This window comes from Calonectris borealis, chromosome 1 (genome assembly GCF_964195595.1).
Source record: "Calonectris borealis chromosome 1, bCalBor7.hap1.2, whole genome shotgun sequence".
NCBI lineage: Eukaryota > Metazoa > Chordata > Aves > Procellariiformes > Procellariidae > Calonectris > Calonectris borealis.
Window position 1 is genome coordinate 121,449,245 of NC_134312.1, and position 14,867 is coordinate 121,464,111.

General features: G+C 44.0%; 1 protein-coding gene across 1 annotated transcript in view; it reads left to right on the forward strand.

Moving 5' to 3' along the window:
* Positions 1-14,867, forward strand: part of UMODL1 (uromodulin like 1) — a 58,765-nt gene that overhangs the window by 23,047 nt on the left and 20,851 nt on the right. The window contains exons 9-13 of the mRNA XM_075173084.1: positions 1,215-1,327; positions 3,450-3,669; positions 7,236-7,373; positions 7,930-8,640; positions 11,783-11,895. Of these exons, the coding sequence (XP_075029185.1) occupies positions 1,215-1,327; positions 3,450-3,669; positions 7,236-7,373; positions 7,930-8,640; positions 11,783-11,895 (1,295 nt within the window). The remainder of the gene's footprint in view (positions 1-1,214; positions 1,328-3,449; positions 3,670-7,235; positions 7,374-7,929; positions 8,641-11,782; positions 11,896-14,867) is intronic.

The following is a 14,867-nucleotide window of genomic DNA, read 5'->3' on the forward strand; positions in this document are numbered from 1 at the left end:
AGAGCTCTGGCCTTAGTTGATAAAGCAGTGCTGGAGCTCACTCAGACTATTACCGATATCAGGCTAAGCTAGAATACATTTTTTTCTTTTTTTTTGTGCCTGGCACTGCATTCTGCTGCCACCCATCTCCCATCAGGCCCCATTTTTCCTGGTTGAAGGCAGTGGCCAGTGAGAAACCCAGTCAACTGGTTTGTCAAGGGCTCAGCTGAGCTAACAAGAGTGCCCAGAGGAAGGCCAGATTTAGTTGAATATTTGGGAGTGACCAGGATTAAAGGGAAAAACAAGGCCTGTGTAAGAAAGCTTGCAGAATACCTGCATAATTTTGTTCCATTAGCTAGTGATGCTAGCTCCCTGAGACCCTGGTGTGTTGATCAAACATAATTTTGCTTTTCCTTTATCCTTAAATTATTTCCTAAGCCTTCATGCAAATAAAGAAATAAATCTCTCCACATTTTCTTCAAAAAGCAGGCAGTGTACTATTTAATACTGGCCACAGTGAGAATGCTGCTGTTTATGTTTATCCATAAGAGCCTTCCCTTTGATCAGATGAGGGATGATTCCAGTTTGGGTCAGAAGGAAATTACTCCCTTTGTAGAGGGAAAGTAGGAGGTCTAGCGGTTATGGAAACAGGGGGCTGAACTTCAGAGGATGAAGTTGGAGCCCTTGAGAAACAGAAAAGTTTTCCAAAGGTCAGTCCAAAGAGTAACAGCCTCAGATTGTTTATACAGGTTAAAGTGGTTAATAAGATTCCTTGGCTCTTGGTTTTGGCTCACGTGCTCTGTACGTTATCTGTCAGGGCTTACCAGATAGAGGTGGCATGCACTGTTTTTGTTGTTATTTTCAGTCATCCACGCTACCAAGATCAAGAAAAAAATAATAATTGTGACCAGAATTGAGCTCACAGGCAATTCAACCCTGGATGTAACTCAAATGCAGGAGTTATGTAGGGTCAGGTCCACAAGGATATGTGTATACCCACTTCTTATGCAGTTGTAATTAGGCACCTAAATGTCTTTATGGATCTGATGTAAGTCCCCAATGTACAGGAAGCTTGTAGCAGAATATTGGCTTTATTTTCTTGATTTAAACTCTCTCTATCTTCTGCCCCCCTTCTCCCTCCTTCATCTGAGATTTTGGTCTGGGTACATCAGTTTTGATTGGATCCTTTCCTCTTCTGCTTTGTCAGTGTGTGTTTTAATAATTGTGTCCTACAGAGGCCAAGATATTTGGTATTACTATGAGGATTCTCAACTACAACTTCACTGATGATTTCCATAATGCCAGCAGCTCGGCATATGAAGAATTTTCAAGACTGTTGCTTACAGAGGTAATGCTAAAATATCTGTGTGTAATATATATTTTTTCCAATTTAGAATTTATTTAATGTAATAGAGGTTTTTATGCCTGGCTGAAATATCCCTTGAAAATCATCATACTGTTTCCTGTGACCTTTCGTTATAATTAAAACAAAATTCAACTGACCAAACAGATCAAGTCCTTGGCCTTATTAGCAATGGAGCCAATGAGAATTTTCCTCTACAGAAGAGTGAAAGAATTAAAAATGCAGGCATGCAACAGGGACTCCTTTCCTTGGATCTTTAGTTTGGCAATAAACTCACACTAAATTGACTTGAAGCTTTTTAATGGATTATTGAAATGACATTGCTGGCATTCGTTTCAGCTCTGTCTTCTCAATAAACGTCTGACTCCTCTCAAAGCTCTTTCTTCTTAAGGAAAAGTGACGGGGTCAGGCTTTCTTCTGCAGCCCCATTCATTGCATGCGCACATGGAGCCACTGTCCACGCTCAGGTGTAATCAGCCATGAACAAAACTTGAGCCATGAAGTCTGTTACCAGCTCTCAGCTTCCCAAAGAGGGGGGACTTTTCAGATGTAGCACTCTTACAGTTTTGCTGTAGAGAACAGGGCCCATACAGAGGAATTGGAATCTCCATCCAAAATTAGACTTTCCCAAAACAAAGGGGGACTCATAAACATATGTGAATAAAAATCTGAGGAAAAAAACAATAACGGAGCTATACTTTCAAAGGCAGCACAGAAGAGGCGTTTGCTCATGAGAAATTGCAAGTTGAACCTCCTGACATGGTTTTATTTCCCATAGCTGCAAATTGTTTGCTTTTGTTGTGCAGGAGGTTTTTTGTCAGTGAATCTCCTCTGAGACTAATGCAGGTCTAATTGGCATCATGAGGTTGGGAAGAAAAAGGAGCGCTGCTCATCTGTGTTGCTTCTGCCTCCTTGGGTGTTTGGGAGAACAACATCCCCCTTTCACTTCCTCTCTCCTCTCTTTTTCTTGCCTCCCCACCCTGATCTGAACTTAGACCAGTTAAACAGCTTGTTTGTCGGAATTTTTGGAGCAAACTCTGGCTGAATAGGAGCAAAGCTGTGTTGATTTATGGCGCTGCATTGCATGCTCAAAGGCCTGCTTTGAGGTGTATGTAGGAAGAAAAGGCTCGCGCACGGAGATGCCTTCTCGAGATGTAAGGCAAAGCTGCCAACTCCTGCACAGCTCAAATATTGACAGCAGTATGCCAGCTTTAATGTTCAGAGTAACACCATTTGTTCAACTGATGTATCTACTTACCGGATCAGTAATCAACCATAATTGTGATATTGCCTTGAAGCTGGGCTGTCTCAAACACATTTTCTTGAAGTTATCCACCCCCATTTTTCTTGTCTCTCGTCCTGAGATTTCTTTGGCCTTATATTCGGCTGCAGGCTGGAATTGGACTGGTGAGTTTCAAATAATCCCTGGGATCTAAAGCTATGCCCATGCTGGTAAATGAAACTTCCTGAACCATTCTCTGACACCGACACCAATTGGCACAAACCAGCCTGCACCCGTGCAGCTGGGTCTTCCGAAGGACAGCGGTCACATTCAGATCGCCTGTTGGGACTGGCCCCTGGCCGATGCTAAGTGTCAGACTCTGGGTACTGCCTGGGGGGCTGCTAGCTGGTAGCAGCCAAAATCAAGGCAGAGTCTGCTCCAGCAACAGTGGAGATGACCAAGTTCCAGTGTCTGGGAGTGCAGAGGTGAATGTATAGGAAGCTTGGGACAAAAAGCTTACGTGACATACAGAGCTAACGTCAAGGAACCCCACGCATGCAGGGCCAATTCAGCTGTGACGCATGCCAACAGGGGCAGAAGGAATTCTGCTCCCTTGAGCCTAAATGAAATTTGTTTTGTAAGACCAGTGGTCAGATGAGTACCATTTTCAAGGGTACCTAGGTGCACCAAGGAGACTCACACTTCTCAGTGCCTCAATAATCTCTGAAAAGTAAGATTTCTGAAACACTTTGAAACTTTTATTTTTACAACATTTTCTATGTTGTGTGTATATAAATCTTTAAAATGGTACCACCATAGTTCAGTTTTAAAAGGAGCTATTCCTGTTGGGTTCCTAATTGTCGATGCTTCTCTCCCTTTGCTCAGCTTGAAAATTCATTTCCAACCAACATTTCTGCTTTATACAAATCTGGGAAGCTGAAAGTGCAGACTGAATCCCTGCAAGCCGGAAGCATCATTGTGAGGCTCAGAATCACTGTGCAGGACCCCGAGTTTCCAGTCGATGCCTCCACATTTGCCCTGGTGCTTTCTTACCTGTACAATGGCTCTGTGCTTTTGGTGGATCAGCAAAACACTGTAGTAGAAGGTAATTTTTTAAATTTTTTTTTTCCAAACAACAAAACAGGGTTTGTATTTTGATCACGCACAGTATCACCAGCATTCTTCATGAAAAATACTTTATAGAGAGACAAAGTATGTGGAGCTTACAGTGGTTTGTTGGAGGGAAAACCATGACATGAAACTCCTCTGTGGGCTTTTATCCACACGCCCAGAAGGGGTCAGAAGAAGGAGCACTGGCTGTCCCCAGGTATCTGCAGGCGCTGCTTCCCTCCGCTGTGTTTAAGGAGGAGTGGAGCCCTTGATTTCCCTACTAATTTTCCTTTCTCCTTGTGAGCAGTTAGAAGTTTGCCATATCTTTCTCGCACTGAATTGCAGCTAGGATTACTGTGGAATATTTGTAGCCTTTAGCATACACATGCCCTCTAGACGGTTTTGTGCCTCAAGGCTGTGGAGCTGTATTTGGGCCAGGGTTTAAGAAAAGAAATCTAACATCTTCACTATAGAAATCCATCTAGAGAAATTCCCAAATGTCCTCTGAATAGGACTAAAGAAACACGTATGGAATTTATGTTAAACTAGGCTTTTGTTTGATCTTCAGTAATCACCATTTTTATCTTCAAAGGATTAAGTTCTGGCTTCAGGTTTCCCAGCTGGCAGAGCCAGCCAGAGTTCAGAGAGTTGCCAAAGCCAACAGAATGGGTTTTTCTTCTCCCCCAGTGCATTGGGCCCTCAAAAGCTTATTTACTGTGATCAGAGAAAACTCCCTTTGGAGTTGCAGAGCATATGGAGGTTAAGGGGAACAGGACAGGAAAACAACAGAAGAGGCAAATTGCACCTGAAGCCTACAAATATCACAGTGGTAGCAGATACTGAATTGCAAGATGCTGATGTGTGCCAAAATACAAACATTATTGATCCTGGGACCACAAGAGTGTGGAGGAAGAAGGCAATAGCTCTGGATGGTTACTTTAATTGCAGAAAGCCAACTGGCTTCCAGTAGCACCGCCCTTAGCCAGGAGCACAGCCAACTCCGCATTAGGGGTAGAGAAAAGGGGTCTATTTCTTAGCTCTGCCCAAACAAGCATTTGTTTGACATGAGTTTCCTGAAGTTAAATGTGGAAAATAAGGTGAAGAAGTGCAGCACATGAAGGAAAGATTTGTATACTGGGCTGTATTGCTTCCTGACCCCTGAGAGCCCTGGAACGTGCCCTTTGGCAGTAAGCCCGCAGAGCTCCTCTTGCAGCGGTGGAGCAATGCCACCTGGATCCTCTGTGGAGCCTGGCCACCAAAAGGCTACGTGCTTGGTTTAGTGACAGTGGCAGAGCAGGGAATTCAACTTTGAAACAGCAAGGATGAGAAGTCAGAAGGGATAGCACAAATGAAGGGAGTGGAGCAATTGCACCTCTCTTTGTAGACCCATAAATTATTAAGTTTACTGCCATGATTAATAGAGACACTAAAATGGCTGTCTGTTGTGTGAGGCATGGGAAGGAAGGAGAAAGGGACGTGTGCTGAGTCAGGTCCAAGATCCATCTAGCACAATATTACGTCCTCAGTAGCAGCCAGGAGCCAATTCCTGGAGAAGTATAAGAATACAGCAAGGGTAGACGATGCCTCTCACGAAAACTCTCTCAGCCACCAACTATTTTCAGCTCCAGGACTCCCTGAATCCAAAGTGATTTCTTTGGGTTTCTCTGTGAAGTTATGCAAGCCTTTAGCATCTGCAACATCGTTAGGCAAGGAATTTAACAGATTTTTACCCTTTGCATGTACCTCTTACAGGTATAATGGGTAATCAGAGCGAACACAAAGGTGGTTTTTTTATAATTCTTGGAGTAGGACTATTGGTTGAGGTGTGTGTGGGGGGAAGGTACTTGCCAAATGTGAAAGGCCAGAGAGATGCCAAGAGTGCAGAAAGAGAGCACAGAGCACACCTTGGGTGGGACGCAATGGTTATAGAGGAAAAAAGTGCAGTGTGTGTGTGCATGTATGTGCATGAGTGATGTACTAGTGCCAGTGAGCACCGAGAAAAGAACATAAGTGTTTTCGCCTGATGCGTGATTGAATGTGGCCATCGGAGGTGAAGGAATTTGCTTAAAAAGCCATGCTAAGTGATGAGAAAGGAAACCCTCAGAGACAATGGAGCCAGTGAATGTAAGTCATTTAGCAATTAGCGCAGGAACATCTCTCAGATGGTGTTTGAAGCCATGAAGAGTCACAATTACCTCATAGCATAGTAAGACATTAATGAGAGCACTTTCATTGCTGGTGCTTTAGTCAATCCTGCATACTTCTGTATTCCCTCTAAGTGGCTTAGGCTGTAACGTAATAGGCAGATGCTGGCCATAGGCACATGAAATTGTCTAATGGAAACTATCATGGATACAACAATTATCTAATGAGGAAGAAAGGAAAAATAATTGAAATATTAGCTGGAAAGAAGTAGAAGGGGAAGGCTATCTGCAAGCCCAAAGATAAATGCATATATGTGCATGCACACACCTGCTCTGCGCTTTCTGTTTCTAGAATGGGACTTTTCTTTGTTTCAGAGAAATAATCACAGTGATCAGTCTCTGCACAGTTGCAGAACAAGCACTTACAATAATGCATTGTTCAAAACAATTTTCTAGCCTGTGATCAGAATTATTTGTCCCAAGGCACAGTTTTCAGTCTAGTTTTCTGCTCTCCCTCACTTAGGGCCCTGAGGCAGTGAAGGTGTATGCACAAGGGAGTGCACGCAGGGAGGGCTCACAGGGGATTCACTGAGATTATTCATGTCCAAAGTGTTAACTTGGCTTTTGCATGTTTGTTGGAACAGGGTGCGAATGGCAATATAAAAGTCCAGATCTAAATCCCTTAAAAGTGAAAAGGCTCGGAAATAAAATAGGTCTATAACTCCACAAAAGCATCATCTCTAACTGATTCAGAGCAGCAGAAATTAGACATAAGGAACACCCTTAGAGCATATTCCTGCATTGATGAACCAGGATCTCTTTTCTGAGACTACCAGAAAGAGGGTCACAGTTTTACAGCTCTACCTTCGAGAAAAAATCTTTTCTAAAAAGAGTTTTTGCCCTTAGCACTTCTTCTGTTAAGAACTGAAGAGTGCTTCTTGAGGGAGTTACTTACGTTTACCTTTTATTTGAAGCAGAAAATTATTTGGATTAAGTCTCTATTTAATATTCTATCTACTGGTGGCTAGTGGTAACAGATCTATTCATTACCTGATGTATCTGGAGGTACTGTACGCAGAAATTGATATAATGTATGCTTTTGATGTAGCTATAGTACAAACCTATAGTATTTTTTTCACTTCAAATAAATGCTTACTTTTAAAAAAATTATTGAAAAGGTCTTTACCTGGAGAAAATACTTTTCAGAGTACAAGGACAAAGGCTGATTTTTATGTGAGAGAATAACACCACAAATAGTGTTCTGTATCATTCTGAGCTTGGCTGTCAGGTAAACGATGAAAAAGGAAGACCACATTCATAAATTCAGAAACTGAAGAAAGGACTAGTTTATGAATTTCTAGCTTAATGCAGCCAGAAGGGAGGCTGACTGACCAATGTTCTGGTTTTGGTCTTACAGACTGGGATGAATGTGCTTCTCAGGCCGAGAATGACTGCTCTGTGTTTGCAGAGTGTATCAATTTGATGGGCTCGTACCTGTGCAGATGCAAGACAACCATGGATACCAATCCATCCCGACCTGGAAGAAACTGTGAGGGTGAGCAAAAGACTGGCACATAGTTTCTCTTAGCCGTGAAAGGTTGGAATAAATTGCGTTTTTCTACCTCTGCTTTTATTGCAACTATTTATATAGCACACAACATGTATGTAGATGCACCTTTGCAGTCTCTGGCTGAAGGCGTATATATGATCTGTCTCTGAACAGGAAGGTGAACCTTATATGTGTCTTCAGATTATGTGTCTTCTCTGAGATCTTTCTTGATTAGCCAAATGGATGACTGCTGAGAAACATGACACATACTTTTCCCTGTTTTGGTATGTCTATGGCTAATTTCCTCCCACTGTAACGACCCATGCCCTCCCAAACAGAAGAGGAGACCCAGGAATCAAATCTGCTTCTTTGTGTAGGCACAAACCAGATTCAACACCATGAAAATCACATATGCTACAATGTGTTAGTGAAATATCCAAGACCTCTTTCTGTAACGCTATTACGTATGGCTGAGTGGTCTCAGCCCCATTTTCAGGTCAGACCCTGGTGCCTCCTCATCCAGTTTGAGGTCCCATTTCAATGTGCGTTTGCTGTGTTGCAGGTGAGATTGTGGACCCTCTCACTGAAACGACGGCTCCTGAAGTAACAAACAGCATGGAGTTTGCTCCTGAAGAAGGAAGCCCTGCAGCCCCTGCTTCCCCTGCCACCACTGAGATGGTGGCTGCTGTAGGCTCCGAGATGAGCACCACCATACACCTCCCTGCTGCACTGCCCCTGGGTGACAAGCAAATGCCCCACGGTCATTCTCCCACCAGCTCTGCTCCAGCCCCTTGGAGAAAAGGCCTGGCACGACAGATGGGCTTCGGCAGGGACAACAGCTCCACGGCCACAGGGGTGGCAGCCAGCAAGGAACTGGCTATAAGTCCGTCGCAGCAAAGCTCTGTGGCAGAGGCTTCCCCCGGTGCATCGCAGCGAGCGGCTTCTCTCACAAATGCGCCCGTGGGCACAGCTGGGCAAGAGCAACTCAGTTCACCAATGCTGGTGTTTCCAAATCAAACGGCCTTTGCTACCACTGGAAGTCACACAGCTTTTGATGTGTCTCAAGCTAACTCTCAAGGTGGTCCTGGTACAGCTCTGCCGGCCACAGGGGATGCTGGTGTTCCCACCCTCAACGCCACTCTCAGAGCACATGTAGAGATGGGACAAGAGAACAGCTCTTGGTCCGAGAAATATGCTGGAGCCCTGGGGTCACCAGCTCTGCCAGGCGCCTCTCCAGCTCCCAGCCCAACGCCAGGCCTAGCCATGGACCGCAGTGAGTATGCGTCCGGCACACGTGGTAATTCCGCTGAGTGAGAAGCAAAGCCTCACTCAGGGTCCAGAAGGATGCACAGTTGGAATCAGTGGTCTGGGGTGAAGGCATCTGAAACTAGTTTGTCTATGTCAAAATTCTTTTCTTGCAGGAATTGGCACTTTTTTCTAAATGAGCATGTCAAAATAATTTCTCTTTCTGGTAATTTGGCAGTTAGTTTTATCGATGTTACATTTCTTCGTTTCAAAGCAGATGAAGCAAGTCATACAGTGCACTGAGCGTGGCTCATGGAAACATATGCTGCTTGTCCTTTTGCCACACATCATGGTTTCTCCTGCATGCTCTGGCAGCAGGGTACTGCAGCAGCAGCCGCCTGTAGAGTTACCTTAGAGACCCAGGAGGGCAAACGACCTGCCTTCCTATTCCTCTCAGCGGAGGATGGATTAGGCAGAGCCCCGCAAATCCCTGCGGGCAGGAGCTGCGTGGAAACCTGTGAGCCACTTTTTCAAGAGCTGTAATTGAGAGTAACTAGGCTGGCAGGGAGGGCTTCATCTGTTTGGGTCTGGGCAGATGTATTGCAGCTAATTAGGGGATTTTTCTGTTGATTGGAGCTGAATCATATTTTCAAGGTTAGAGTCAGATTTGGTCTTTAAATTACGGTTTTGTTTGGGATAGGAATGCTGCTGTCTCTGCCCATCACTAAATGTATTTTTTCTTTAGTGTGTTAGTAAGTGATACCTATTTCAGTTTTGTTTCTGCTTGTCTTTATCCTGCCTCTCGTGCCCTCCACATCTCTCCGATCCCAAACCGTACTCCCCTCTGCTATTTTCTCTTCCCTTTCCCTATGATCTCCTGTTCCTGGGGGTTTCCACTCATCCAGCCCCACTTCTGGTTCTCCTTCATTCCTTTCTCCCTGGAAAACCTCCTTTTCAGCCGTGTAAGGCCAGCTCTGCTGCTTCTCCAGCCTCTCTTGTGCCACCAGTCCTGATCACCAGTACCACAGTGTCCACTTCTCCAGTCCTGCTAAGCTCTGGGCAGCCATGCCGATGCCCTTGCTCAGCTTTTGTCTCCTCTCTTCTTCATGTTGTATCCTTCATTCTGCCTGGCATTGGTGAGACCTGGGAACAGAGCCGGGCAAATAACTGGTTTGGGACCTCGGTGGCCAAATGGAGGAAATAAATAATTTTGGACCGAACAACATGTTGACCTAAATTGAAAAGCTCCATTTACTGCTTTGCTTTGTGTTGCCCCTGCCCCCTCTCAATGTAGGGAAGAGTAAAAAAATGTGTGGTGTTTTTTTTTTTAAATAAAACCCAAAAATGTTCATTCTTTAAAAAATATCAAAATAGCTAATTTTAACTGTCAAAAAAACAAAGGTCATTTTATCCCAGCTGGAAAACAAATTGAAGAATTCTACACAAACAAGTTCTGTTTATAAAAACTTGTTTTCTTTTCCTGATGAATCAAATGTTCAGCCAAATGCTTTTGCTGGGAAAGAAGCTTGTGAAGGGGTTATGCCTGGGGAACAAGAGGAAGAGCCACTATAGTGGTATCTCACTAGCCCAGGGCAGGAAATTCAGAGGCCAAAAATCCATGTTTGGTGAAGTTTAATATATAGCTCCTCCTTGTGGCAACGTCTTTGACCTGGCGGGTCAACCTCAGCCAACTCTTCATAGTCTGTCATGTCTTTTAAATACTGATTTTTTTGTTGTTGTTCAAAAACTGTTCAGAACATTTTCCCTTCTCACCATCAGGTAACTGAATATGGTTTATCTCCTAAATAACTATGTTCACATGACAGGACAAGCCATAGCAAAAAGCAAACCCAAATCCTTTGATCTGACTGGTAGTGGTGAGGGTTCCTTTGAGATTGGAAGTGTGCTGAGATAAATAAAGCCTGCTTTGGCGGCTTGCTTTAAGCAGGCATGACTTTCTCCTCTCACCTGCAAAGCTTTACTTGGTTATTTCTTTTCTTCTAGTACCTGTCCCAGCTCAAATGATTACTGTCCCCAATGTGACTAGAACCAACTTTGATATAACATGGTCCACAGAGTTTATGCAGAGCCCTGCTTTTCAATTTTTGTTGCTTCAGAAAAAGCAGCTAATATGGGAGACTAAAACCCAGTATAGGAGTCTGACAGTCTCAGAGCTGGAACCTGGTGTCTTATATACTGTTGAAATCAGGACATATGTGTGTTGGGAGGAAAGCAAGCTGGTACACCAGAAAGTAAAGACTGGTAACTTGATTCAGAAACAATTTTAAATTGAATCCATAGCCAGATGATAGAGTTCTTGAAGCCTTTGGTGAAGACTATCCTATATTCATATAAAACATTGAAATGTTAGATCTTGATGCGCTAGGAGTGATGATCTGTTAGCAGCTGGAAGGCACTGTGAAGAAAATTGGCTGGCAATGATCACGGTATTGGGTGATGGCAGTCAGCTTGCCTGGCTAGCCACTAAAAGGGTGCTGGGGTATGAATCATGTCTTGAGAAGCCCTTTTGCTCCTGCTTGTGATCACCTTCAGCGTCTGTAATGACAATGCCAAAACCAGTGATAGTGAGAAATGACCTAAAACATTTGAGACTGCCTTAATGTGATTCAGCAGATACAACTTCAGGGAGGAGGCGTACGCCCTGTTGGGATTCATCTCATCTTACAATAGCTGCCTAAAACGTAGATGTCTAATCTCAGGCAGTGGTCTAGCCTTCCTCTGAGGTTGGAGGGAGGACCTTGGTGCTGGAATGATTTGCCCCCTGAAGGGACTGGTGTTGCCCCGTTGCGTGTAGAGGGGGCTGGGACAGCTAGCTGAGTCTAGGAGAGCAATTCAGGTGCCTGAGCATAGCCATAGAGCAACATTTCAGATGCCCCAGGGCATCCAAGACAGAGCTGGCAGATATAAGACCTACAGGAGGTCTGTGCCCTTCTTGAGAGGCATCCAGAGGCCAGAGAGGACAGACTAAGGTGCTGGATACCTATGTTTAGGCATTTGGGGTTTTGGCTACATTTCAGAGGCCTGGCCTTCTGCTGTTATGAGTTGATGCATACCCTGTGTGGCCAGGCATGCCAGTGACTGTCACACACTTGTCCATGGACTACAGTCCATTGAACACGTATTTAAATTGTCTTTTTCTTACTTTGCAGCTGTCCAGAAACTTAGTGGCACCGTACGGATAACAAATGTGAAATACTCTCCGGGCTTTAGCAATACAAGCAGTGAGGAATACCAAACCTTTGCACAGCTCTTTGTTGATGAAGTAAGTGGCTAAGAAGGACGTGATCTGTTACTGGTCTCAATGGAACCACGCGTACGATCTTTTTCCCGTGAAGGCTGTATGCCACATGTGCGTCCCTTGACACACCTGTAGGGTCTGGGTCCCCCTCACTGTCTGAGACTGCAGGATGAGCGTGCAGCTGTGGTTTAGAGTGAGATCAGGATTTGGGGATTCTCTGGTACCTCCATTTCCTCTGCTTCTCATGCCCAGTTATGCTGGCTTATTGATTTCCTCCAGGGATGTGGTGAAAAGTTAATGGATATTTGCGAAGTGCTCTGATATCCTTGCCTTGCACAGCAGTATGTTAATGAACTGTATGATTGTTATTACCCTTTGTCATAATACCTTAAGGCTGACATTTCTTATAATCCTCCTTGTTTTTGTAGCCCCGTATCTGGAAAGGGGGTGGTTTCTTGCTAAGTCACCTCTGCCCTCACTTCTAATTAGAGCACACGATATCAAAGCACACTGCGATATCAGCCGTGCCTTTAATGCTCTCATAGTTGTCAGGCATTGCCTTTGACAGTATTACTCTCCTAATTTCTTAGTGAATTTATCAGAAGTTTGTTCCTGCTGGTGTTTACTCAAACACAGCTGGGCTTGGAAAACCACTGGTTATGCTGGGCTGCTTTATTGCCTCCCTATCTCCCTTAACTGTCTGTATTTTTAGAGGCCTTGATAACTGTGATGGTAAATCCATCTCTGACAATCATATGAATTTTCAAATCCTGCAGAAGCCTCCGCAAGCCCTCGCTGTGTACAGAGTTACAACCTGTCACTGAAGCGCAGCTGCCCGCAGCGGGTGCACTGACAACGGCCTCTGTTCGGGCAGAGGTCAGGCCAGCGTGGAGATAGAGACGACTGCAAGGAGGGAAAAGCGTGATCCGTTTAGCTGTGCGTGATGTTTTCTTGGATATCAAATAAGTTTCCCACTGGTCGTTACCGTTTTGCACCTTTCTGGATGTGTTAGCGGAGCACTGCTTTCTCGGAGTTGTTTTGGCCCAAAGCTGTCACATCAGAAAAACAGTCACAAAACGAGAGTGATGTGATTAGCAAAGTGAAAAGGGAACAATTCTCCACTGACCTCACTCTCATTCAGCATCACTCTCTGCCCGAGGCTATTTTGGAATAGCATAGTATTAAAATGGACTAAAATGAATAGATTTTCTTCATGGGCTACTCAGTCGGATACCTTAATCCAGAAAATCATCGATACAAATATATTTGGAAGATTTGTAAAATTATTACATAAAGGAACTAAAGTAAGCTTTTGTGTCAGTTTTACCCAGTTCTCCAAGTTCCAGGCAGAAAATGATCACTTGTGATTATAAGGAACTAACTCCTTTTGCAAGTGCACCGGCTTTGTGGATCAGCCGGCGAGATGTGTTAGCGTTGATTCCATCTCTCTCCGAGCCGCTGTATATAGGCTATAGTATCATAGCTACTGTACATGGCAAAATATGTTGCGAGTGTTTTGTTTCAAACGTTGTGTTTCTAGATGCCAAGGAAAAGGAAGTTTAGGAAAACAAAAAGATCTGCATATTTTCTTTTCAGGTTATAAGGGCCAGAAATTGATCCTTTGAAGTATGTGAGGAAAGTTTCATGGGTTTTAAAAGCACTATCAGGTTCCAGTTAAATAAACTTTGCCAGAGATTTTTTTTAAAGCTCTTTGGAGTCACCATCTACAATTCAGAGGATTTATAAATCCTAATGCATATAATGTTCTTTAGCGTAGAGATGCCCCAGCACTTAAGTGCCATGTGGTTAAATTGGCAGCACAGCAAACGGAAATACCGTCCTTTAAGTAACGAGGTGAATGAGGTAAAAACTTGATGTGATAACTTGCACTGTCATTGTCCAGGCTAGTTTCACCATCCTCCTTGCAATGCAACTGAAAAACAACATAGCTAAGGGCCAGAGAGAATTTTAGTCTTCTTGGGTTTTCCTCAGCCTGCCTTTTACAACAGCCAGGAAGAATATCATAGCAGCTAGGGCTTGTCCTCAAGAAAATGAATCAGGAAGACAAAAGGTTTGGATTGAAAATGCATTCACTGAGCTGCATTAAATTCCTGAGTGGAAAAGGTTGTTTTGAATTTGGGTGTCTTAAACTTAACTGATTGACAAAAACTGTGAAATGATATTGCCTTATCAAGGTGACCTCCTCATCTGGAAGTGACATAGCCTTTTTTTGATGTAGCTTAGTGCACTTAAAATGATTGCAGTTAAAGCTATCTGAATGTGGAACGAGTGTTGATACAGGGATTAAGGCAGTTTCATTATTCCAGTGTAATTTCACCCCTTCTGTTAATTTGAGTTTATCCCCAATTTGGGACATCCTTAAAGCTGCTGGTGATGGTGGCTGGGCAGATGTGTGCTCTAGTACCTTCCCTCTGAAGGTGCAGCCAAAACACAGACAGTGGGGAGGGTTTTTTTGTCTCTGAGTGAAAAAAGAGGCTTCATGCAGGGTTCTGTTCAAATTAATGTACCTTTTACTTAACTTATTTCCAGTTTCCAGACTGCCAGTACATTTCCCTGCTCTGCTGGCCATGCAGGCTCCTGTGCAGGTACCCACAATAGCTCCAACGAGCTGATGACATTTTGCCTGGGACCCATGGATGGGTGGTTCCAGAAAACCCACCAAACATGCCACAGACATCCATGGGATGAGCATGGCTGCCTGACCCTGCCACTTTCCTTTTGCTCAAAAAACCTATTAGCCTTTCCAATCCTGTTAAATTGGTTTTAGTGTGGTGTCCATCTGGCCCTGAATTTGGACTTTATCTGCCTCCTGTTTTTCTTGCCTCAGCGAGGGACATTCCCTTCCCTCGATGCTGGTGTTAATTTTGCCCTTTCTTGTGGCTCTTCTTCTGGCATACAAATTTCTCCTGGTCTGGCATTGCTAGTGTTTCCTTTGTGTACTACAGAAATTGTAGATACAGTGATGGATCCCAAAT